The sequence below is a fragment of the Nothobranchius furzeri genome, chromosome 2 (assembly GCF_043380555.1).
Source record: "Nothobranchius furzeri strain GRZ-AD chromosome 2, NfurGRZ-RIMD1, whole genome shotgun sequence".
NCBI lineage: Eukaryota > Metazoa > Chordata > Actinopteri > Cyprinodontiformes > Nothobranchiidae > Nothobranchius > Nothobranchius furzeri.
This window is the reverse complement of record NC_091742.1, coordinates 61,282,442-61,307,291: the sequence shown is the minus strand read 5'-3', so window position 1 is coordinate 61,307,291 and position 24,850 is coordinate 61,282,442. Positions and strand designations below refer to the sequence as shown.

The 24,850-nt window shown below is 41.8% G+C and overlaps 1 protein-coding gene across 5 annotated transcripts in view; it reads left to right on the top strand.

Moving 5' to 3' along the window:
- Window positions 1-24,850, top strand: part of LOC107377236 (nck-associated protein 5) — a 216,269-nt gene that overhangs the window by 78,780 nt on the left and 112,639 nt on the right. Inside the window, exon 1 of one of the 5 annotated variants that reach the window (XM_015946737.3) lies at window positions 22,704-22,866. The exons of the other annotated variants lie outside the window; for them this stretch is intronic. Coding sequence (XP_015802223.3) covers window positions 22,838-22,866 — 29 coding nt within the window. The 5' untranslated portion in view covers window positions 22,704-22,837. Of the gene's footprint in view, window positions 1-22,703; window positions 22,867-24,850 lie in introns of those variants that run through there. 5 annotated transcript variants of the gene reach the window in all.

Below are 24,850 nucleotides of genomic sequence, written 5' to 3'. Positions count from 1 at the left end.
TCCAGCTTCGTCCAGACAATGGGAATGAAGCGCTTATGGAGATGCCAATCTAATGACCTTGTCCCCTCCATGCTCCTATCATCCGAGCTTTTCCAGTGACTCAGTGCTCCCACAGAAGAAAGAGAAATTTTTTTAAACTTCACCCTCTTTTGTGCAAACCTCTCTCCATCTCAATGGAGCTGTATTCCCCCAGCTCCAAGTAATTTTCCCCATGAGTGAGCAGAGATGGTCTGGGGGTTGGACCGAGGGAGATACAGGTCTCAGGGTGGGTGGCTAAAGGGATGAATGACCACTGACCGTCCCTTTTACTAGACCAGGACAGCCCCTTAAAAAAGGAAGTGGTGTGTAAAGGAATGACCCTCAAGTCATTGCCGCCCCACTTTGCACGGCACCTTCTGTGACAACCAGGGTGACCTAAAAGCCACTTAGAGTGACCAGAACGTCTCTGCATGAACTGACCTATGGTTGCACCACCAGACCAAATGAATGCAAAGCCATGAACTTGTCTGAATGATTGAGTTAGGCATCTAAGCCATTGTAGTTGGTCTGGTTTGACTAAAACATTAATGTTGTGTCTTGTGCTGTGGACTATGGATTTGTAAAGTTTATTTTCATGTGTAAATTTGACTATAAGGTTTCGTAAACAGCGTTAAAGTTAGCAGATACCTTCCACATACCATCATGTAGCAACACACCAATGCTCCAGCATTATTGGTTAGAATTTATTTTGTCCACCTAAAGATTTAGATGAAGTTTATAAAAGGAAACATCTAATGTTGACTCTTGTTTGGCTACCTATTGTGGTCGGACGTTCTTTTTCTCTTTTTAGCTTCATCTGATTAAAGGTTTTCTTGGTTTCTTCAAGGCATGTTCATTTGAGGAAAAAAACTAGTTTTTAGCGGGTGTTTTTAACGTCCCCAGTCTTTCGGTTCCCAACAACATCTTTTGGGTCTGAAACTGTACCAAACATTGCATTATGAGTACTTTGTAAAAGCTTAGGCCTGGAATATACTTGCTGACCTGTACACATGTTTAAAATGGCTGCAAAGTGTAGCTTGCATTGATTTGAAGCGTCATTTGTGCCCGTTTCCCAAAACTAATGCAACAAATTAGAACTCTGCAATCTAAGAGTAACCAGTAGGGGGAGTTGACAAAACAAGCAAGACATATCACCATGGTCACCCCGTCTCTGGTTTAGAGGTACTTCAACTATCTACGAAACCACTGCTGTCTTTTTTTCTGCAGTGATCTCAAAATAACCAGTTACTGATCTCTTCTGTTAACACCATGTTTGGTTTAGTTGTACCCCACAAACCCGGGAATCTATCCAGTCTGAGTTCTCTACTTTGCCCCCCTAGTGGAACACTCCAGTACTACGTGCTGTACAGCAGCAAGCATGTGAGCAGACACAGCCTGCATCAATGCGGTTTAAACAAGTATATTCCAGGCCTTAGTGTGAGGGATGGGTGATGGTGATGTATATACCAATAGATGTAGCTCCCATGTGATTTCAGTATTTCTGTTGTGTTTCTACTTTTGCTCCCCTTCAGTTTTATTTTTGAAAAAATAGCTGCATCTGACACAGGTTAGAGAAAAATAAAATAACAATTAACCTAGAATTGGGCGCTTCACAACTTTAACTTGTATCAAGACGTCAAACTGGCATGCCTAGTTGGTGGTAGACATGGGGGGGGGGGGGGGGATGCAACAGAGTGCTGGTGTGTTGTTAGCGAGACTAAGCTGACTTGTCTGAAGGGAAGCACTATCTACAAAGCTCTTTTTGTCTTTCGCGGGGTAGTGACAGATATCACTGCAAGGCAATCTCCTCTGTGGAGATGCAATCATAGAGAGATTTCAAACAAACCAACTTGTTTTGTTTTGGAAATTCTTTGATGCCGAGTTATTTTTTCTAGAAAAACATACCACCAAGCAGGATTTGTTCCCATTTCTTCTCCTGTGTTGTTTGATTCAGAGGGGGTGACGCTGATGAATGACTTCACAAAGGCTTTTGTTCAGCAAAAACATAGAACCCGTGTAAAAAAAGAACACCTCCTACCCCTTATTAGGCAGCATTTCACAACGCCATGGATGTCTCCCTCCACCCCTTAGAATACGGGGCCCATCAATCCATCAAGAGGTAAAAGAGAAGCCCTTGCATTCCTCTAGTTCCCTGAATCCTTTCGCCGTGACCTGTTGACCTACTGCATTCAAGTCTATCATTGTTCCATATTATTGGGCAGTTTCACACTGGTAAGAAACACAGATTGGACAATTATACAATTTTAGATGTAGAGGCTTTTCAGTAAATTGCTAAGTATGGTGCTTTTGGGGGAATTCTGGAGCAATAAAACAAAAGTTGTTAGATTTTTGTGGAACAAAAACAGAGATGATTGTAAAAGTTGATGCCTAAGTGGATTTTTCCAAGCATTTAATGTTTAATTTTTTGGCATATGGAGATAAATCACATGCAGTACATTCCCTACTGCTATATTTTAGACAGTTCTGGTCTACTTATTCTACGGCGTAGATTTTTTTACTAAGCATCACAACATTTCTGCTGTATCTTGGATCCTTAAAGGAATGCTGGGCCATTTTGAACTACCAGTTAAAAGTGATTATTTACTAACATGTTGTAGATGGTTTCCTTAATGGTCTCTGATCAGAAGAATGAAATATATTTGGGAAATCTAGGCGGTTGGTATGCAACATTTATCTGTTTATGATGAATTGCAATGCCAAATCTCAATTTTATACTATATTTGATTAATTTAATATTTTACTTTCATAGACCGCTTGTTGTGAAAGCACGGTAAAATAAAATAAAGCATGTGTAAGGCAAAATCTTCTGGGAGCTCCTGATCCTGACGACACCACCAGAGGAGACCCACCAGAGGATCACCTACGACCAAGAGAGCAGATGGTATCAGTAAACAAATAATGAAATCAGGGCAATTTTAGTGGGATGTTTGTGATTGTGTAACATAAATGGACACATTACAGAATAATTTTCTCATGGGGTATTTTTCATAACTTTCTCTGCAGCAGACAGTAACTATAGCTCAGGGTAGGTGGTTGATTTTGGTGTAACTTGCTCTTTAACACCAGTGACTTGTGACTTAATTTGAACTTGAGCTTTTTAATAATAAAAGCGAAAAAAAAAGGACCAATCGCACTTAAAATTAAACTCCCAACACAAGAAAACACGACGGCGGTATTCCCCCACAACAACTTAATTAATGGGGCTTTGTTGTCTCACAGAGCGTTGTAAAAAACAAAACTTCTTCTGGTCATTGAACGCCACATTTTACAACACACAGCTGCCCTCATCCTCTGATTGGATTAAATTATGATTTACTTCGACAGAAAAAATGCTTAGAATGTATTGTGGTGTTTTTCTGGTGCTGGTCAATGACATCATTCACTGCCGAAGCAGTCGCGGTATGCTGACGTCTGTGCAAAGTACTGAAAGGGCAACATTTGAATGGAGACACAACAGCTGTGACTGTAATTTAATTACAGATCTGGCCAAGTAACGAGGAAATAAACTTTCAATGCAAACTGAAACACAATTGTTTTTGCACACAAATGGCTGCAGGTCAATATTTTTATAGATACATTTTTTGGCTCTCTACATAGAAACTTCTCTCTTCTCTTTAGAGTTTCATCAAACACATTTTGGGAAGTCATGCTAGCTTTAGCATTTAGTTTGGTAAACTTAGTTATCAGAGTTCGTGTCACAGCTTTCTTGGCAGCCATTTTACAGTATGGTTGTTATGAATCTAGAAAAAGTGAGTTAACAATAGAGATTGGGAGCTCGGTGTGGTCAGCTACTCCAACGGTGATCGACAAAACACGTCCAAATTTTATCAGGACACCCCCCAGAATTGACATTCTTTGGGAGTTATAACCTAGCCATTAGTCAAGGTGTAGCTGAGTCAACGGTGTGTTGCGCTTGTCCTTAAATGGTTCTGAAGCCTAGATTTCAAAAAAGTGTATCTGGAAGTTGTTCGACAAACCTTTTCACTGCCATTGTTTTTGTAAAACACTGTTAATTTCCTCAAGAATATGAAAAAGTCTTTGCCAAACACATCTAAATGCTCAGGATATGCTACATTTAGCGTAGGATGGTGAAATTTACATTTGTAAATTATCTGTTATTAAATCCTGGATATTGAAGATTATTTAATACATAATTTTCTGAGGTCGTTTGAGAAGCTATCAGTGGGGAAGGTAGAAATTTAAACTTTTTACAAAGAGGCGCGCTCCCCCATGCTGACTGATTCATGCATTTGGTTTCGGCATCGTAGTTCGGTGAAGAACAAAACCCTCATGGGACGCCGGCTGGGCTTTCCTGCTCCTTTCATTCAACGCCATTGCACTCTTGTCAGATGAAAACAAAAGCTCCACAGTGCTGTGTCAACATCAGATGGAGCAAATCCAAATTTGGCAACATCTGATACAGCCTACAGTAACATCGAACTGGGGCTTCTGATTATTCAGCATTTGTTTGTTCCCCACTCTCTTTAATTAATGTTTGATGAACTGTCTTTTCAAAGCGATTTCATCACTGTTGGCCGCGCACAGGTTCGTTTGGTGTGTAGATGAACATACACACTTTTGCTGAGTGACAGACATGTCAGTGAGGGACATATGGAAGCTCTCCGGCACTAAAACAAAAAACCCGTGACGGGACGGGGATGAGCTTGCATGACCTCTTTCTGGCAAGCTGCTGCGTCAAGGCACCATGTAATCTTCCCCGTGGATTAAAACAATGCAGATTAGATATTTTCTCTCTGTCTCCGCTTTCCCTCTTTTGATTCCTCACTGGTCTTTTTGGTTATTTGTCATGAATCTTCTTCTAGATCATGCACTGAGGCTGGTCTCTGTGGGGTCATGCAACCCTAAGTAGGTCTCACCTGCCATTTTGTTCTTTTTCTTTCTGTCGTACTGGAGCAGATGGCATTTACCAAAAGGCCCTTCCACACCTTGCAGGACAAGGAGGGAAAAGGGGGGGTGTTGATGAAAGGGAGGACTCAGCTGGAGATGTGCAGCGTTGACGACAGGTTGCATGGAGCAGTCGGATGCAGCTGTAGCCTAAACTGAACACATTAGAGCCGACATCTGCTGATCAATAATCTATTTGTCATGTTTAGCGGCTTCAAAGGCAGCAAAGATGGAAAGAAAAGGTTAAAGGATTAGAAATAAAGCGAAGAGCTGAATCTTTCTGCTAATTAGTGCAGGTCTAAGATTTGGTTTTGCCTGATGAGAGTCTTTGTGGTCTCTTTTTAGAGAAACAATTGCTGAGAATTAGGGATGGACACTATATCAGCATCAATATCGATACTGGCAGATGTTAGTCATTTTTTAACATATCGGTATTGGTCCAATAAACAAAACTGGGTCGATAGTAACAACCAATATTTTTTCCATCTTGTTTCCATTTGTTTGCTTGTTTCAGAGGGTGAGGGGGGTGATGTGCATTGTTTAGTCATGTAACAGTGATTGTAATCATCTCAGAAATGTAAATGTGTGTGGTGTGTGTTCATAATAATATAAATTCAGCGTAAATATTTTTCATCTTATACAAAATAGCTGATTTTAGAAACATTGATGTCCATATATCAGTATTGGCAAAAACTGGTTATCAGCCATAACAGTGAAATTAATATCGGATATCATTATTGGCCCTAAAATTTCACATCAGTGCATCACTAGTGAGAATTTTTATGACTGTGTATTTGAGGGTATTTTAGATAATATAGTTAGGGGAGGGATTAAAATCTGAGTAAAATCTCAGAAATTCAAATAACAGTGTCATAAATTTGCTGTGAAAACAATTTATGATTGAAAACTTCAAATTTGTGGGATAAAAACTGATTTAGTTCGTTCTAAGCATAAGTTTGCAGTCAATAAATTGTATGAACTTCCTAAGAAAACATTTTTCCCATCATTAATTTAATAATTGTTTTTGGTCTAAAGGCATCACAGAGCATTTGTTAGGATTATCTCAGGAAAAATATGATTCAGCCAGGGGCGGATTTAGGACTGAAGAAGATCCGGGGCTTAACACACACACGCGCACATGCACGCACATGCGCGCGCGCACGCACGCACGCATGCACGCACACACACACACACACACACACACACACACACACACACACACACACACGTGACATGCTCTAGTCAACATCATATATGTCTTGTACCACATAATTTTTAATCTGAAGCTACATATTAAGCATTTTCAGGGCAGAGTATTGTTCCTGTTAGTGTTTAGTGTGAGATGATAGTAAATATTCCCTTTCTTTCTCCAACAACTTTACCTGATAAGCTAACTTTAGGCAAACCGCAGCACAACAAATATTTTCAAATAAGACTCACAAACCTGAGTCAACACCAGTCTCATCAAAGCTGGGGTTCTGTCGTTGTACTTTTGGTCTAAAAAACGTCCTTATGTCCATCTTCACTCATGCGTTTCAGGCAGAGAGTGTGGAAGAAGCCGGCTGCTGAAGGGCTTCTTCTTCAGTGGTGGAGGCTCAGGCAGGCTGTATACAAACTACTGCCAGCTGCTCCCTCTCTGTTGGACTTTGGTACTGCATGCTACTTCCGCGTTTGAGATCCGGGGCTTTTCATAAAACATTCGGGGCTTGAGCCCAAGTAGTCGGGCCTAACCCCGCCCCTGGATTCGGCCACTTCATCGTTTTGCACAGATGATGAAAGCTTTAGTATGCAAGATGGAAGAAATGTAATGTAAGTAGGGCTGGACGATATAGCAAAAAAGGATATCGATAAAACATGTTTTATTTTGATCGATATCGATAATAATTGAAACATATTTTAAAAATAGTAGAAAATATTTTACGTGCGCCATTGGCCATTTTATTTTTGGTATTTTGATTTTTTTCTCCGTCTCTTCTTGCTGCAACATTTTTAGGGCTGCCACAAATGACTATTTTAGTAGTCGACTAATCTTGTCATTTATAAAAGTTTAACTTATTGGACCAGGAGTAGGGTTGTCACGGTATGAAAATTTAACCTCACGGTTATTGTGACCAAAATTATCACGGTTTTCGGTATTATCGCGGTATTTTTTAAACGGTGTTGCATATGTTCAGAAAGCATTGATAGTCCTGTTCTACACAAACTGAAATAGTTTTGAAAAGGTTTAACAGTGTTTATTAAACCTAAAATAACACAAAGCCTTAGCAAAAGTGCAACTTTTCACAAGTAAAGGAACAAATAGCTTCTTTTTCTGGAACATGTTACAGTAGTCAGTGCAGGTTTAAATTATACAAATCCAAACATTCAAAACATAAACAATATGTAAACAAATCAAAGAAACACCACTTGTTTTCTCATATACTTGTTTTCTTCATTATCAAAATGAAAATCTAAAACTCCAGTCCACACTTGACTTGAGCACTGTACAAGTCAACCTTAAAAAAATATGTATTTAAAATAAATAGCCACTTTAAATAAAATTACTAAAATAACTACTACACTATGTAATCAAATCCAAACGTTCAAGTATAAATGGCATTGAATAAGTAAACAAATCAATGACAAGGAACTAATCGTATATTTCTCTTCATCATCAACAAATAAGATGCTTCATCCAGCAACAGGGTGTCCGTGACACGGTTTAAATGCTGGCAGAGGACGCTGCGGCTGCAGTATTTAGTGACTCGTTGCATTCTACCTCAACCAAAAGTCCTCACGTCATGCATTTAAGCTAAAATGCTAATGTTAACTTACCTTGCACTGGCTGTAGAGACGTGGGTGATGGTCACGCAGATGTGCCATTAGATTCGAAGTGTTGCTGCCTTTTGCAGACACTTGTTTCCTGCACGTTCTGCAAACGGGATAGCCGTCTTCTATTAACTGTTCCTCAGCATTTTTCAGAAATCCAAAATATGCCCATACTTCCGATTTAGTCTTCTTTGAGGGCTGATGGATGTCCTGGGCGCTGCCGTCTCCTCCTTCGGCCATTATTTCAGCTTCAAAGTTTTGGTGCCGTTGCAAACTAAAAAGTGCGTGTGCGCGCCGCGGGAACTTCAGCTGAAGCGACGGTGGCTGGTAAGGGTCACCGCGCCGAAACCGCGGCCACGGTAAACCCACCGAGATAATATAGTTTTTTAAAAACTGGACGGTTATTTTTATTGTCAACTTTTTTACCGGGGTTTACCGCTATACCGGTTACCGTGACAACCCTAACCAGGATGCATTAATATACCATCATTAGCTTCTAGTCTGAAGTGCGATCAGCTATGGGCCATCTAATAATAAAGACAAGATGATAACTTAGCAAACAACTGTCATTAACTTGTGACCCGTTGATACAAATGCTACAACCACATGGAGGTAGGCACCTAAAACCAAAAATGACTTGTGTTCACAAGAGGCATGGTGGCAAGGTTGAAGCGCTTCATCTTCCAATCTTCAGTCAGGAAATAGCACGACACACCAAGGTAGGCCTTTGTAGCACGGCTGGTCCACACGTCAGCAGTCGGGGACCATCGACAGCTCTGAGAGTCTGCTATAGCGCAAAGATAAAAGATAATGAAGTTAGTTTATTTACCAGATTAATAATTCTGTTAAATTAAAAAAAGTAGGTTAAGATTTAACACAAAGAAACAGTTTTATGCTTTAAGAATATTAGTTTCTTGATTGTTCAGTCAGCGACCTTTTTATTTGATCATAAATGCATTTTATTCTACTGTTTATTTTATTTGTATCCAGAGAGAAACTGACACACACACACACACACACCTTAAAAGTTGTGTAACTCTTCTTTTCCATTATGGTGGTGAAGTGGGAGCAGCCTGGTAGATGGTTGTTGTCATATATATGTCTGTTAACTCCACTGTAACGTAGCGGGATGAGATAAACCATTAGCGTTTGTAATTGGAGCAAAAATACGTGACATACAAACGTGTTCTAAGGGTAACAACATCTCAACACCGTCTGTACTGGTGTTGCTGCATCTATAAATACAAGTAACTCTTGATGTTAGCAGCTTACAGGCGACTCTGTTCTTCCTCTTAAGATACTCGTGCATCGCCGATGTGCTCCAGTGAAAGGAGAGTTTCGCTTTCTAGAGTTTGCACTATGTGGCTTTCTTTTGAATTAGTATAATGTTCCCAAACAAGCAGGCGAGAATAAAAAAAAAATGTTTATAAAATAAGGTTTCTTTTATTTGCCAGCGTTAACGTGACGAGTCGACTAATCATGGCAGCCCTAGACATCTTGCTGCGACTGCCTCACGCTCTGTTTTGGCTTGAGAGGGGAGGGCCTGGTGACGTAGCGTGCCGAGTCTGTGGTTTTGACTGGTTAGGAGTAAGCAGTGAGTCTAGTATGCTGCTACGTGATAGGTTATAATGAAAAAAGGAAACTTTTTTATTGAAGTTTTATTGACCAGTTTTTTTTCTATCGCACCACATGTCTATGGATAGATATGTATATTGAACTGTTGAATTATTGTCCAGCTGTAAATGTAAGCAACCACATATATAGGGAGCCTTAATCACTTCCGCACCATGGGTCCCCGGAAGAAGGGAAAAATTAATTCAAGTCAATCAGGCTAAAAATTTTATTTTCTAATTCCGCTTGTTACGTGCCATGGATTTCACATATGATCTCCGTGAATTTTAAAGATGCTTTTTCATACCAAGAACGTACTTATTTTTGTACGGGGGGGAACAATTATTTAGGTTTTGTGTGAAAATAAGTCCAGAACTACAAATGCGCTTCACGACAGTGAGGTCATCGAACCAGACACGGAGAAAACTGAGGGAAAATGGCTGTAAGTTCAGCTAACTTCCCACAGGAGGGAAGAACCACCATAAATGTGGTCATGTGGTAAGTAGCAGCTACTTTGTGGAGAGGAGATTATGTGGTGATGTTACATATGCGACATGCCGATTTCTAGTTTGTAGTTTATGTTTATTTATTTGGCAGATGCTTTTATCCAAAGCGACATACAATTTAGAACCTATAGGGCATGTTGTGATCTGTGGGGGAAACCGGAGTACCCGGAGGAAACCCACGCATGCACGGGGAGAACACGCAACTCAATGCAGAAAGGCCAAAGCCGAATTTCGAACCTGCGACCTTCGTGCTGCGAGGCAACAGTGCCAACAACTGCGCCACCATGCAGCCAGTAATGCTAATTACGAACTTTTACAAGCTAATAAATGTCAAAGTACATGACTGGCATGGTGGAAACACCCATCATTACTTTTAATTGAAATTGCCGTACAACGCATGTGCGATCCAGGGCGTAAGGCAAAGCGGATTAGAAAATAACGTTTTTAGCCCCGTTGACTTGCATTCATTTTTTGTTCTTCCAGAGACCCGTGATGCGAAAGTGACTTAGGCTCCCTATTAGTATCCGTTTATATCTGTACCGAAAATTAAGAATTAGAGAATATTGATGAAAAAACCAACATCAGGCATCCCTCCTTTAATCCTTTAGGGTTTGACTTTTTCCTCTCTATTTCACTCACGTGCGAGTTTTGTTCTTGTACAATTTGCCTTATATCATTAAAATGTTGACATGTTTTTCATGCAAATTTAAGACTTTCCGGCACCGTAGAGTATCCAGGAATTTCCAACTATATTCTGGGAACTTTACCCCTCCCCCCTGGACGTTTTAATCAGCACACACTGCAGAAGCTCCCTGAAGAGCAGGAACGACCACAGGAATATGGAGCTGGAAAAGCACTTTAGGAATCTGGACCTTAGCTGATGTTGCTGCGAGGCGTATCTGGCCTTGCAGACGCCTGTGTGCTGCCGGCGGTTTGAGTCTTTAATCCTCAGCTGAAGTATGCACCGAGCCCTGTTGTGTTAAAGAACGAGGTTCACCTTCCTTCAAACCAACGCCCTCTCAAGGATCTGCCGTCTTGCCTGGACTAAAGCCGGCCGCCTTACAACTTTAATTAGATAAGTTGACCGGTCTGATGCAATAATTTGATCACACTAAGCACAGAGGAGATCTAATAGGCTCCCAGAGTCTATTTTTGTGCACTCTGAAGCAAACGACTGTGTCTAATCTCTCTATTAGGGGTCACTTAGAGTCCAGACTCTTCAGTATCTTAAAGGAGCAGAGTTTATTCTGGGACTGTTTTGTGGGCTCTTAATTAATTTTTTTTATTTCCCCAGTAAAAAAGCTTGATCAAAGCTTGCGGGTGCAAACCAGAAGGCTGAAACTGGATGTAATTATCCCCAAGACGGTTCCTCTAATTAACGTCTACTGGATGTGTCGGATTGTTAGGGTGAAGAGCTGCACGGCGTCTCACCAAGTTAACTCTGACGATGCAACCGGTAAAGGATCTGTGGTTGATCCAAACGAGGTTTTGCTTCCTGACTCTGACCGAGGGGAAACGCTCACGACCCTCCGTAGTCCCGTAAATGCCAAGCGCTCGGACTCTGATTCATGCATGCGTGGTCTGGGTTCGGTTAGAGTAAACGCTTGAGTTTTTTATGGTGCTCGTGGGAGGTGGAGGTTAATCGAACGGTTTAATGAACCCTTTTACTGATGTTGCCTCAAGGTCGTCTTCACAGCTTACTCCAACATTCCCCCATAGACGTCGTTCCTCTCAAACCAGGGGTGTCCAACGTGTTGCCTGCTGGCATTATGCAGCCCTAGGAGCGATGTTGTCTGGTCCTGATGGTAGATTCTAGGAAGCACAAACGAAAGTTGTTTTATCAACCAAAGAGCGACACAGATCATGCTCTTGTTGCTAAAAACGGACAAAAATGTTCTTAGACCAACAATCAACCCATCATATGCAGAGAATTAGATGATTTTATTTTACGTTTCATACCCTCAAATGTTTATACATCTTTTCCCACAAATGCATACACTCTGTCTAATGTATTAGTGAGCAGGGGAAAGTAGCCTGTTTTTTAGAATGTGAACAGGTCACTTTTTGGTTTGAGTATTTTACACGGGGGAACTTTGGCCCACGTGTAGGTCGACTAAATGTGGTGGCCATCTTGAATCCATAGATTAACCCTTAGATCACTTGGTAGAGCACATTTTCGTTCTTGTGTTATTTGAAGCTTGCCCTGAACTTGAAACAAACCAAAGAACTACTACTCCACTGATTTCCCTTTTCCTATTCATTTTCTCTCTCTCTTTCGCAAAAATTTTTTATTCACAATTTTTCCTTTTTTTCTTATTTTATACATATTTTAAATAATTTAAAAAAAATCCTTTTTATATAAAATAAATTGTCTTGTGAAGTGCCTCATGATTTTTATCTTGAGAGAGGCTATATAAAAGATTGTCTTCTTTTTTCTTTCTTTATTAGCATTAGAGTAAACGCATTAGAGTGACCAGCTACCGATCAGCAATCGTGAGCTCGCACGGACTTCTGGAGTGTTTGATATTTTGCTCATTCCTCGTGAGGGTTGAAGCGGCGCAGCGAACGGCTGCAACGCAAAAAGTACCAGAACCGCTCACGGCGCTTGCACAATCATGCATCAACATCACTCACCCGCTATTTCCCTAATAACACACATTGTTCATTGTGTGATCACAAAACACAGATATACTTTCTTTATTTCATTTTCCTCATCCAATCCCCATACATCCCTGTGTCCTCCTGTAGCACTCCCAAAGGACAACAGGCAAAACAAGACCAAAATGTCTGACGTGTTGTGTAAAAACTGCTACTTTTAGCATATTTTTTAGGTCCGACGTGTTGCTACCAGACGTACAGTGTGAGCAGTCAGGTCGCATCTGAGAACTGGGTCGTACAGTGTGAGCACATGACTCGTGAGATCTGCCCTGCGAGGAAGTCGTACAGTTTGAGCTGAGGTGGTGCTCACTCCTCACCCCTGCCTTGTGGACCTCAAAGGATAAACCATCAATCCTGCTCAATGGTCAACTTTCCTCGCGGGGTCACCCCTAAAGACAGTGGGAGGGTTAAAGGTTCCATATCATGAAAAGTCATCTCTCTCCAAGAGCAAAAACTTTCACAAGATGACAACGAGGGACTTGCCCAAGAGGCTGTTTTAGGTCCGTTTTGTTGGATTAAGCGGAGCTTAACTGAAACAGGCCGTTTCATTCCATTCCAGGTATAAATTCAGGCTGATGAAAATAACTTGTATTTAAATAACATCACAATAGTGCCAACAGTAATAGTTTATTGTATATAGTGCCTACGTTTGCTCTCAGAGATTTTAAAATAGCATAATTTGAATAGCAAAAATTTTAACTTTCTCTGAATGTAGACTTTGTGGCTTCTACTCCACCAAACATCTATAAATGGGATTGAACTGTAGCCATTTTTGTGTTTAACATGGCTGGTAGGCATGGTGGCCATCTTGAATCAGGTTCATTCTATATATTAATCAGTTGTAAGTTTCACAATTCTGCCTCTTGGTTGGTAAGAGATTCATTTGGAGATTTTGTGAAGAGAAAATCTAGAGAAATTAGCTGGGTTCCACAAAAATAAACAGTCAATGATGAAAAAGAGTCTGCTTCTAGACCTGCAGAAAAAGGACACAACAATACAACAGGAGCAAGCTATCACTGCGTCAACCTGATGAGGAAATATAAAATCAACATTGTTTTACTGAACAATCACATGATAATAAATCACAGTGCATTTAGTGCCAACGACAGCCTTAAGACACGTGTTGAACGTGCCCAAGTCCATACTTATGAGAGCACCATGTGAGCACCTGTGTGTGTACACGCGCTTGTTTATGTAAGGTTTCTTTATAGGGGCGTCCAATAGAGAGTGTGAGGGGCCACAGATCTGCCCCCTAAAGATGTGCAGGAGATGGAGGGAACTCCAAGTCCCAGAAATCCAGGAGCTGCCCCAGAGCACAGGGACCCCAGGGAGACTGTAACCAGAGAAGCCCCAGCAACCCTCTCGAGAGGCGCAGAGGATTGCAGCATTGGTTACTGAAGAAGGTGCATCCAGAGGTTGTCAGTTTAGGTTAAAACCTTTTTCAGTTTTCAGCTAATCCCACTGTATTTACAGAAGACACTTTTCCTTAGTGACTCATCAGATAGTAAACTTTGTGCACAAATCATAATTTTCATCTGTTTTGGTTGCCTCAGCATTCAAGTTTCTCTGCAGAAACATAAAGATAATCTCATGATGAAGACTCCTGGAGCTATCACTGCTGTTTTGACTCACAACTGTGCATCGAAAACATCCTCCCTTTGTGATAAGAATCCACTGTGTGGTTTTGCTGATGATGGATATCGTGTAGTTTTGGCTGCAGGATGTCACAGTGGCTGCATCCCAGCTATTCATCCCCCCCGTACTCAGCACAGGGCTCATTGGAAAACTCCAACAGCCTGTGGAAACAGGAAAAGGTGAAAATGTGTGAAATGAACAACAAAACGTTCTGAGAGTCTGTGATCTGGTGGTGAGGCAGATGAAAACTGAGATGAAACAGGATGTAAACAAAACATATAAAGGTGAGGCTTCCTGAAATGCTGTTTAAAGGTGCGGAACACTTGTTTAATCGTTACAAATAGATGGGTCTCTAGTAGGAATGAATGCCTTGTAAGTCGTACTCTGGGGAAAAATACTTTATTCCTGATATTTAGGCATCTCACCTCTGATTGGCTAACAGCAACGAGCTCTCCCACTGACTTGGTTTGTTCTGCAACGTTGATGTTTTATCTCCACAAATAACACAAGCCTGGAGGAGTTTTGTTATGTGGTGGAGTTGCTAATACTAAGGGCTAGCTTCTACTACCTGAGAGGTTCTTTGCTGTTTCCTGGACGTTAAACCAACAACAGCTTTCATCGTCAGGAGTCAAGATGGGTGAGTCCGTGAATGTTGAGTGACAGTGTGATGTAGATCTGTCAGGATTTTCAAATCTAATGCTAATGCTAATGCAGGAGACAGGTGTAGTAGACTATCTTCATGTTCAGCCTGCATGAGAAACTCAGAGTGACCGATTATGATTATTTTTATAATAAATTATAATTTATAATGACCACAGTCACCAATTCTTGTCATGTGTCTTGCCCATATGTGTCTGATCTCTGAATTGTGTGTACTGTAGTGATGGGAATTCCGGCTCTTTTTAGAGCCGGTTCTTTTGGCTCAGCTCACCAAAAAGAGTGGCTCCTCAGATTTTCTGTTGCGTAGAGTACATTTATCACCAAAATAATGCAAAACTATATGTAAAATGATTTACTAATGTAAAAAAATGCAATATATCAAGTAACTATAATTTCTATGGATTTAATAACTGAATACTTTAAGAAAACTCCACTTTCCGACTGCTGGCGCTCATTTATTCACCGTCTTCGTCACACTCCCCTCCCTCTCTCGCTCGCCTTTTTCCTCCTCCTCATTCCCTCTCGTCTCCCTTCACCCACATGTGCTCTGCTGTGTGTCTGAGTTTGATCCTCTCTATTACCCACCCCTACTGCTCTGTGTGTGGACAGTCTGGACACGCAGTTACACATGTTGACCAATCGCCTGTGGCTTTCACCAAAGCAAAAGGGGAGGGGGGAGGGGAGGGGACGGCTCTCAATGATGAGCCGGCTCCCATCGTTCACTTCAAAGAGCCGGCTCTTAGAGACGGTTCATTCGCGACCGACACATCACTAGTGTACTGAAACTCTAATTTGCCTCCGGGATTAATAAAGTATCTTTGATTTGATTTGATTAAACTTAAAAACATTTTGGTGAAAAATTCAGGTATTTGATCAAGTGCTTCTAAGAAAAAATAAACTTAATTGTGATGAAGGAGGGCTGCGCAGTGGTGCAGTGGTTAGAGCTGTTGCCTTGTAGCAAGAAGGTTCTGGGTTCGCTTCCCGGCCTGGGATCTTTCTGCATGGAGTTTGCATGTTCTCCCTGTGCATGTGTGGGTTCTCTCCGGGTACCCCGGCTTCCTCCCACAGTCCAAAAACATGACTGTTAGGTTGATTGGTCTGTCTAAATTGTCCTTAAGAGTGTGTGTGTGTGTGTGTGTGTGTGTGTGTGTGTGTGTGTGTGTGTGTGTGTGTGTGTGCATGACTGTTTGTCCTGTGTGTCTCTGTGTTGCCCTGCGATGGACTGGCTCTCTGTCCAGGGTGTACCCCGCCTGATTGCCCATTGACCGCTGGAGATAGGCACCAGAACCCCCCCACCCCCCCCACCCCCGCGCGCGATCCCACGTGGACAAGTGGGTTCAGAAAATGGATGGATGGATGGATGGATGCGATGAAGGACAGAGCTCTGTTTTTTCCGGTGATGGATGTAACATCTTTAAAAAAAACAATGTATTCATGTTATCTGATAAACTTTGGTCCGTTTGGTATTTTATTTTAACAGTTTTAATTATTTGTAATATTCATGTAATGTTGCCCTTTTTTCTTCGTCTTTTCTTCATAGTCATCGTTGTGGGCCCACCCACCACCTCATGTGGTTAATGTATTTGAACATTTTTGTCAAAAGAATGTGTTTGAATTTTTTTGTGAACTACAAATACAAATACCCGTGCCTACGTTTCATACTTGTCTCCTTTTCAAAGCCTTTTGGGTTTTTATATGGTTTTGGGGAAGTTTTATGTAATGGTAAGTGGTATTTTGGTTAGATTTTGTTGCCTTTTATTCCAAATGTAGCTTTTGTTGCCACGTCTTGCATTTTCTCCTTAATTGTTAAACAAATGCTGCATTTATTCAAGTAAATTCATCAAACGTCCAATCACAGGCCTTTGTTTTCTGATGACGATTCCACTGCAGCCTCTGCCCCTTCTTGTAATCGCACCAGGATTAAACTTAGAAGATTTCTCCCAGTTTAATTAAAGATTATCTCTATCAGCGTTAATCCTGCTCTTCCATCCTTTTTGACTCGAGGGGTATTCCTGAGATCCGCGCAGAGGAAGGCCAAGTCTCGCTGGACCACCGTCATCCTCCTCATCGTTCCGCCCCCATCACTCTGCTTAATGAAACATGACCGAAGTGCATTATCGCATTCATTGTGCCGCACAATTCATGTCAACACAGAGAAGTTAAACAACACACACTCATTTTTATCGCACTAAGTCACAGCCTCTGGAGAGGCTCCTGCAGACTCTGTGGGATTTACCTCAGTCTGGATGTTTGCAGTTTCCTCCTGTTGGGTAAACAATCATGCTGCCTCTCCAAAGTTTGGCATTTCCTTTAGTCCCCACACTTTCTTCTTCTTCTTTCCTGCAAACTGTCTCACTAGTTGACAGTCAAACATCTCCTGATGAGATCAGATGTGCTCCCACATTATGTTCCAGGTTTTACTTTGAAATCAGACAAAAACAGGCTGTTCTGTGTAGCTTAATCTTTTGTATGTGTGTGTGTTGAGGATGGCACCCCCCACCCTCTCCTGGGTGATTAATGTCTGACTCAGAACACACACCTCGACGGCTATATCAACTGGAGGGTAATGAGCTCAAGTGACTCGGTTGCCTCTGGTCACTTATCTGTAATCAAGCTGCAGAAGATTAATGTCGTCGAGGGAAACAGCAGCTCGAACGGAACTGTTTCACTTTGGTTTCTGATATTTTGGTATGTGTAAAGCGTGACATCTTTCTGCCTTTGCAGACGCTCGAGACAAGTAGAAAACATGGTGGGATGTAAACAGAAGTTATCCATAAAGGGAGATATGGTATGATAAGTCCAGCCAGTGTTTCATTACAAAGCCAACATAAAAGTGGCATCGTCATACATTAGCATAGCAGTCTAACATTATAAAAAGATCTTTTTCAGTAATTTCACCTTACACAAAGGCGAGGCTCTGTCTTTCTCTAATTCTGAAATATTTAACCTTCTTAGATTAGAATCTTGTTTTATTCTATGCTTCTAGCATAAAATTTCCAACAACTACCTATTTTTTCTATACCAATGCTAACATTTTAGTGACTTTATTCAACATGTTTTTGTGGCTTAGACTATATCCAGGTAAAGTTAGATAAGTTTTAGTGGTTTTGCAGATCACTTTATTATTATCTGTATTTTAGAATCCCAACTCACATAAATTGATAGCTACTGCTCATAGTTGACTATTTTTAACAAACTAATTTTACTAAATGCCTAAAATTAGCATCCCTGTAACGCTGGCTGACTCACTGTGGGTTGCGGTGCTGACACTGGCTTGTTTCCCATGTGCACAATCCACACACCCCGCTACCTCGGACCACCCTGCACCCCATTACACATCCATATCGACCCACCAGCTCTCCAGTCGCTGTCCCAACTCTGTCCTGTCTCCTTCCCTACGCCATCCTCCCTCTCTTCTCCTCCCCGTGGAATGCTATCGTGTATATCCGTGTGTGTGTGTGTGTGTGTGTGTGTGTGTGTGTGTGTGTGTGTGTGTGTGTGTGTGTGTGTGTGTGTGTGTCAGTGGTGGAGCCAGGCTGGCTGTGTGGGCGGCTGTGTGTTTCCAAACAGTGGAATCTGTCACTGACACTCCTGGAAGAGCAATAAGCAGCTTCTTAATGAGCGCAGCAGATCACTCAGCATGCACACACTCACACATGTGCACAAATGTACAAATACACACACATTTAATGTGTGCATATTGGTACAAGAGTCAAATGTTGGCTAAATGCACCAATGACCTGCCCAATATTCAACATACGCTCAATGCATCGGCTTGAATTTCTCTTACATGGACAAGCACCATCTTACATTGGTGATCTTTTTAGTCCCTACACCCCCAGCAGGTCCCTGAGGTCCAGTGATCAAAGCCTACTGGTTGTGCAGCACCAGGCTAAAGACCAAATGTGACAGATCATCTGCTGCTGTGGCCCCCAGACTCTGGACCTCTCTCCCCCTGAGCCTGAGATCAGTGGACTCAGTGGTCTCCTTTAAAAAGCAGCTGAAGACTCACTTGTTCAAGCTGGCTTTTGTATGACCTTCTTCACCACTCTCTCTTTATTTTGCTCTCCCCACCTATTCCACCTTCCTCAGGATCCACTGATTTCCCTCTTTCCTATTCACTCTCTCTTTCTTAACATTTTTTTAATCACAATTGTCTATTTTTTGCTCATTTTAAATATATTTTTAACCATTTTCTAAATTATTTATATTTTTACATTTTTTGTTTTTGTGAAGCGCCTTGAGATTTTTATCTTGAGAGGTGCTATGTAAAGACTTCTTCTTCTTCTTCTTCTTCTTCTTCTTCTTCTTCTTTGCCTGAAATCTTTTTTCCCAGGTTTTCTGATGTAAACCCGTGCATGTACTCCTGATCCCACCCTGGGACAACATTATGCATTTATTTGGACAAACGTTGGAGCTAAACCAAGATTTTGGGCAGCTTACCATTGTTGCTGACCGTTTCCAGACAAGAGCAATCACTCAGCGACTTGACCGTTTTAGATCTAATTAGAATGGAAAACCACCATCGATATTTCTTGATTATGGTTCATTTGTACTTATTAGTGCTGGCTCGGTCCCCAATTTGTCTTTTTTTACCCAAATGGCTCAAAGGTTTCCAATTGTTGACCAGCTGCTCTTGAAATCAAATCACACTCGCTCCATATTCAGATCTTCCTCCTCGAAGACAGCTGCCGTGTTATGATTAACACGATTACCCTCTATTTGCATGACATTTTGGTAATATGTGCAATAATCAGGCATCATGAATCTTTCCAAGTTTTACGATGACAAATGGGAACAGGGCCGCTAGCGTTGAGACATCTGATAACTCGGACGTGACAAGACACGTCTGGGGTTTTACTGGTGGCTCTTAAATCAGGATTTTGGCTGATGATGGCTGTTAAAACTTCCCCATCTCGACTCCATCATACTCTTTTTTCTGATTTTCTCACACATGTAGTGTCATTGCTCGTTTAGCACATCAGTGACAGTGAGTGTGGGGCTCCAAGTCAGCCTTGTCCTTTCTTTACCCTCTTTAACTGAGCACTCCTGTCACCGAGACCCTTTTAATTCCCCCTTTTCACCCTTCTGATGCCTGCCTCCTCTCGCACTGGTCCTCTTGGGGAGCAGACAATAGAAGGTGCCCCCCTCCTCTCCCTTTCCTTCCTTCCCTGTGCCCCCCCAACCACCCCACCCCCTCATGGTGTCCCTCGGCTCATGTAGGCGTCCTGCCTGGTTGAGGCTGAGGGCTCCAAGCTGCAGTTTGTCACAGCCATTCAGCTGAGACTGATTGTGATTGTGGCAGATGGGCTAAAGCCCATCAGCTCCTCGGTCCAGGCAGACCCAAGCACTTCTCTCTTTCTTCTCCAGCTTTTATTTATTCTCCAGCCTCCGCTCTCTTGATCTCGACCTCTTCCTCGGTTGTCCCTATCTGTCCCTCTTCAGTGCCTTCTTTTTGTGTTGATTACCCGAATGCTCAGTCCAGTTGTTGCAGAGAGCAGCTTTCGAATAGGTGCTTGTCAGATCTTTTAAGAGATGAAACCGCATCACCTGTCTAGTAACATTTGGGACAATTCCATCATTGTGTGCCCTTAACTTGGTGCACAGTGTATTTTCGTCCAAATTAAACTTGGGATGGGGGATTCCCCCATCCTGTTATGGAACTGGTAGCCAAAGAAATGAACATTTGGACAACAGTCATGGTGGGTTCCAAAATATCTTTGCAATGTTTTTAATTTCCTTCAGCTGTAGGGTAGTTTAAGCTCTTGATTAACTGGTGGATCTTCATTCCAACCCAACCTACAGTCATGAGCTTTGGGTAATTGCTGGCAGAACAAGATTTTAGAGCACAGTTGACCAAACTATAGTGTCCAAACTCAGTCTAAGAAAGAGAGTGATTTATTTAGATGTCTGTGAATGGCTCAAAGTAGAACCACTCATCCTTCATATCAAGATGATCCAACGTAGGTGTTTTGAGCATATCCATGGACACGCTAGAGGGATTACACCTGCAGGCCAACCTGAGAACGTCTTGGGATCCCAGCAAATGACTTGCAGGAATGTCGAACAAGTTCAAAACATTTACAAACATTCTTTCAAAATTGAGTTTTTGAACTGTACTTAATTGTATCCAACTATATATTTTCCCATGCATTTTGTATTTGGGCTGGTTGTTAAAGCTCAGTGCAACACTAGCTTAACCCCTCCAAAGTGATTTTGATTGTTGACCATTTCCGCTAAAATACATAAATAGTAAATGGTCTGTATTTCTATAGTGCCTTCTTAGGGTTCTACAACCCCCCAAGGCGCTTCACAACACAATTAGTCATTCACCCATTCACACACACATACATACACTGGTGGTGATGAGCTACGATGTAGCCACAGCTGCCCTGGGCGCACTGACAGAGGCAAGGCTGCCGAGCACTGGCGCCACCGGTCTCTCCGACCATCACCAGCAGGCAAGGTGGGTTAAGTGTCTTGCCCAAGGACACAACAGCAGCATTCTCTGGTCGGAGCCGGGATCAAACCTGCAACCTTCCAATTACTGGCCAACCTGCTCTACATCCTCCATTCAAAATAATGGATGCAGTCTCCAAGGTTGATTGGTTGTCATCAGTCGTTTCTCTTTTTCCCAAGATAACAGAAATTTGGGGAAAGATTTTGCTTTGTGCCAATTTCAAGGCAAACTGGGTTAACAAAAGGTGCAAAAGTACTCTTTTGATAATGTTTAGATAAAAAGACTAAACAATTTGTGGAAAATCAGATCTAAAGAATCTAAAGAAAAGTTGTAAAAGTCTTCCAAAGTCCCAAAAACCTTCATATATAAACCATTTTAAAAGATTATGAAATGTTTTTGTTTTTTGCGGCTTTAACAAAAACTAACAAACTGAGAAAGAAGCTGAACAAAAGTCAGAAAATCATGTGCCCATGCAGCATAAAATTGTTCCAAGAAAGAAAACGGGAACAAAGCTGCACGGAATGCAGAACAGGAAACAAAGCAACCTGCGAAAAAAGCAGAAGTGGAACTTTGAAGATGTACAAAAACATTTTGACCAACATTTTTAAACTTCTCTTTTCACAAGTCTTTCCGAGGCTTGAGTCGAGGCTCGCGTACAATTATGAATCCATGGTGTCAAAGTCCGAGTCTTTTGTGACTTTTTAAAGTCAGGTCTAAATTCATAAAAAAAATATAAATCCAGTCATTTGATATCAGATTCAGTAGACGTAAACAGAAAATGTGCAAAAAGTTGCCCAAATTATGCATATATTTGTACTTCAATTCATGTTAAAAGCTTTCAAATTTCAATTTAGTTGAACTTTGATCATCCTTTGATAAATGAGTTGTTAAAGGATTTTAATACCCAGATTTTTTTTTTCTGGGGGGTTTATGTTGGTCTTGAAGTCAACAACAAAGGGTGTAATACCCTAAATGTGTGTCTATCCCAACACGGTCCAATGCCCTTTCTTTCTCATTTCCTGCACTGAAAGAGCCCAGTTAGTGGAACATCACAAGCTGGCTTCTGCTTGCCTCTTCACGTCCCCTTGTTGGAGTTAAATCCCCTCCTTTAACACCGCTGTCACCCCTCAAAAAACTCCTCCTTCTTGGTGCTAACCCCCCACCCCAACCTCATTACCCTCCCCAGAGAGGAAAGCCACCTTCAGAGGGGGACAGCCAGGCAGCAGCTCTATGCCTGAACACATGTTAGACGTCCCGTATGCTCATAGAGGAGGAGTGAGAGAGGAACAGTCAGAGGAGAGGAGAGATAAAGCAAGTTGGCTGGATGGGCGGGTGAGGGGAAAGGCAAAGAGGGAGTGTCTACATTGCATGAGAGGAGAGTCGATGCATGTTGCCAGATTGAGAGAAACAAGGGAGGGCAGAGGACGGGAGCCACGAGGAGAGGGAGAAGGCGAGGCAGATTGTGGATGTAAACTTTATCATCTGCGGGATCAGTGGGTAGCAGCTGCAGAGCAGGAGGGAAGCGTGCTGGTGGATTACCATGCGTGTCCTCTGAATGCACCAGGATGCTGCATCTCCATCAGGGTAAGCATAGGCTGTCATCGGCATACACGGCATGACAAAACTGCGTTATCTTTTGAGCAACAGCCAAATCTTATTGTCGCGCTGATTGATGCTTCTCTGTTAGAGGAATACAGAGAGGTCTAAGGAGGAAGCATGTTCCCTTATTTGTGCACTTCAGCTGCGGATGATCTCAATTAGCTGTTTGCAAGGGGGTTCGCTTGTCCTGTTGCTAGTGGCAACAGCATGGGGCACACTACTTTGTTTCTGATTGATTATGAAAGGAAAAGTGATCTTTTAAGGGGAACAATCCATCACTAGATGGATGCATGTTTCCCTTTAGTTTCCTTTTCACACTCGCTCCAATACAGATTAAGTTTTTCAGAGACTAATCCCAGACAGAGATGACAGTTGCTGAACTGGGTGTGGATCCAGTTAAATGCTTGGGAATGTAGATTATGGGCTCTTTAATTTTTTTTTCATGAATGTGGTGTGAAACTCCATGCGCCGGGGAAATCTCTACCTCAGCTGGTGGGGATGCTAGAGCAACAAGAAGTCTTAGTGAGGGATCCTAGACTCCGGCTTGGTATCTTTGGCCGCCGTTGTTATCTCTAAAAACAGAACTTGCAAGGGAGCGAAGAAATGAGAGCATGGGAGAGTATGGGAGGCATCAGGAGTCTAAGGCTGGTGTCATGCCAGGCAGAAATGCTATTCTCTATCTTTTCTGAGTTAGAGTTGATTTTTTGTGCCCTTGGAAATGATGCTTCCCATCACAAGAGCAGAAAATAGCAACTTCTATGTAGTGGATATAGCTGTAGATGCCAAATGGGCCATGTTCGGTACAAGTCTGCCAACTGGAATCATCTATAGACTGTTTCCCAAGAGGGTACGTCATAATTCTCAGCAGTGATTCTATGTGATGGTTATTGCATTGTCCTAAAACTAAAGTCTGCTACTTTCAAGTGTTCTTGTCTTTTTAGACCAAACCTATTATCTCACTAGACATCTACAAATGGGAATGTCATTTGTAGGAGTCACTAAGCTGTCATCAAGGTTCACAATTTCTTCATCTCGATTTTGTGTCACTGGAATTTAGATCAAGTTATTAAGTACAGAAGATCATCCCCAAATGGTCACAGAACTGCCTTGGACATCTGGAACAGGTGTGTTTGGTTTAGTGTCTATGAATCAAAACGTGAATGTAAACAACTTTAGAAGTGGTCAGTGACTGGTGAGGCTAGCTCTTTCCACCCGATGTGAAAGTGACACCAAAATCTACTATGCGGCAATTAGCCGTTTTATATTACATTATATTGGCCGGGTTCCTGTCCACCAAATGTGAATGTGTTGCAAAACGACTGCTAAATATACTTTGTGGCAATTAGCTGACACTGTAGGAGATGGGTTACTTTCCCCCGGCGGCAAAGTATAACATTTTAGATGCTATCATTACGTTTTGAGTTTATTTTTATGCGCTACGCTTCCAAAACACGTCAGAATCCACAGTTTATATTGGTCCAGACTAAAATAAAAAGTAAAAGCAGTGTATAACATCCAGAAACATTCAAAATAAAAGTCACGTGCAAATAGACGTACGTCATTTCCTGTGAAACCCTCGTAGCCGATGTAAACAGAACGGGAAAAAAACCAAAAGTCCTTTTTCGAGGTCTTCGTCCTTGCTTGTAATTGTGTGGATGTCTGATTTGTGGCCAGCAGAGTGGAACACTTTCACTCCTGTTTAGTATCTAAAACGCTCCTGGTCGGAAGGGAGCTCGTGGGCAAAACTCCTCTAATATGTTGGATGTCGCTTTCACGTTCGGTGGAAAGCAGGGGTTAGTTGTGACTGGAGACAAAATCGAAAAAATATCTAAAATTTCTGGTGCAACAAAACAAATAAGCAAAATCCTATTTAAGATACTCTGACAGAATTGCAACAACCCAGTGAGATATAAAGCCAAGGTAAAATATTTGTGTACAAGCGTACATGTGTACCATTTGCAATATTTCA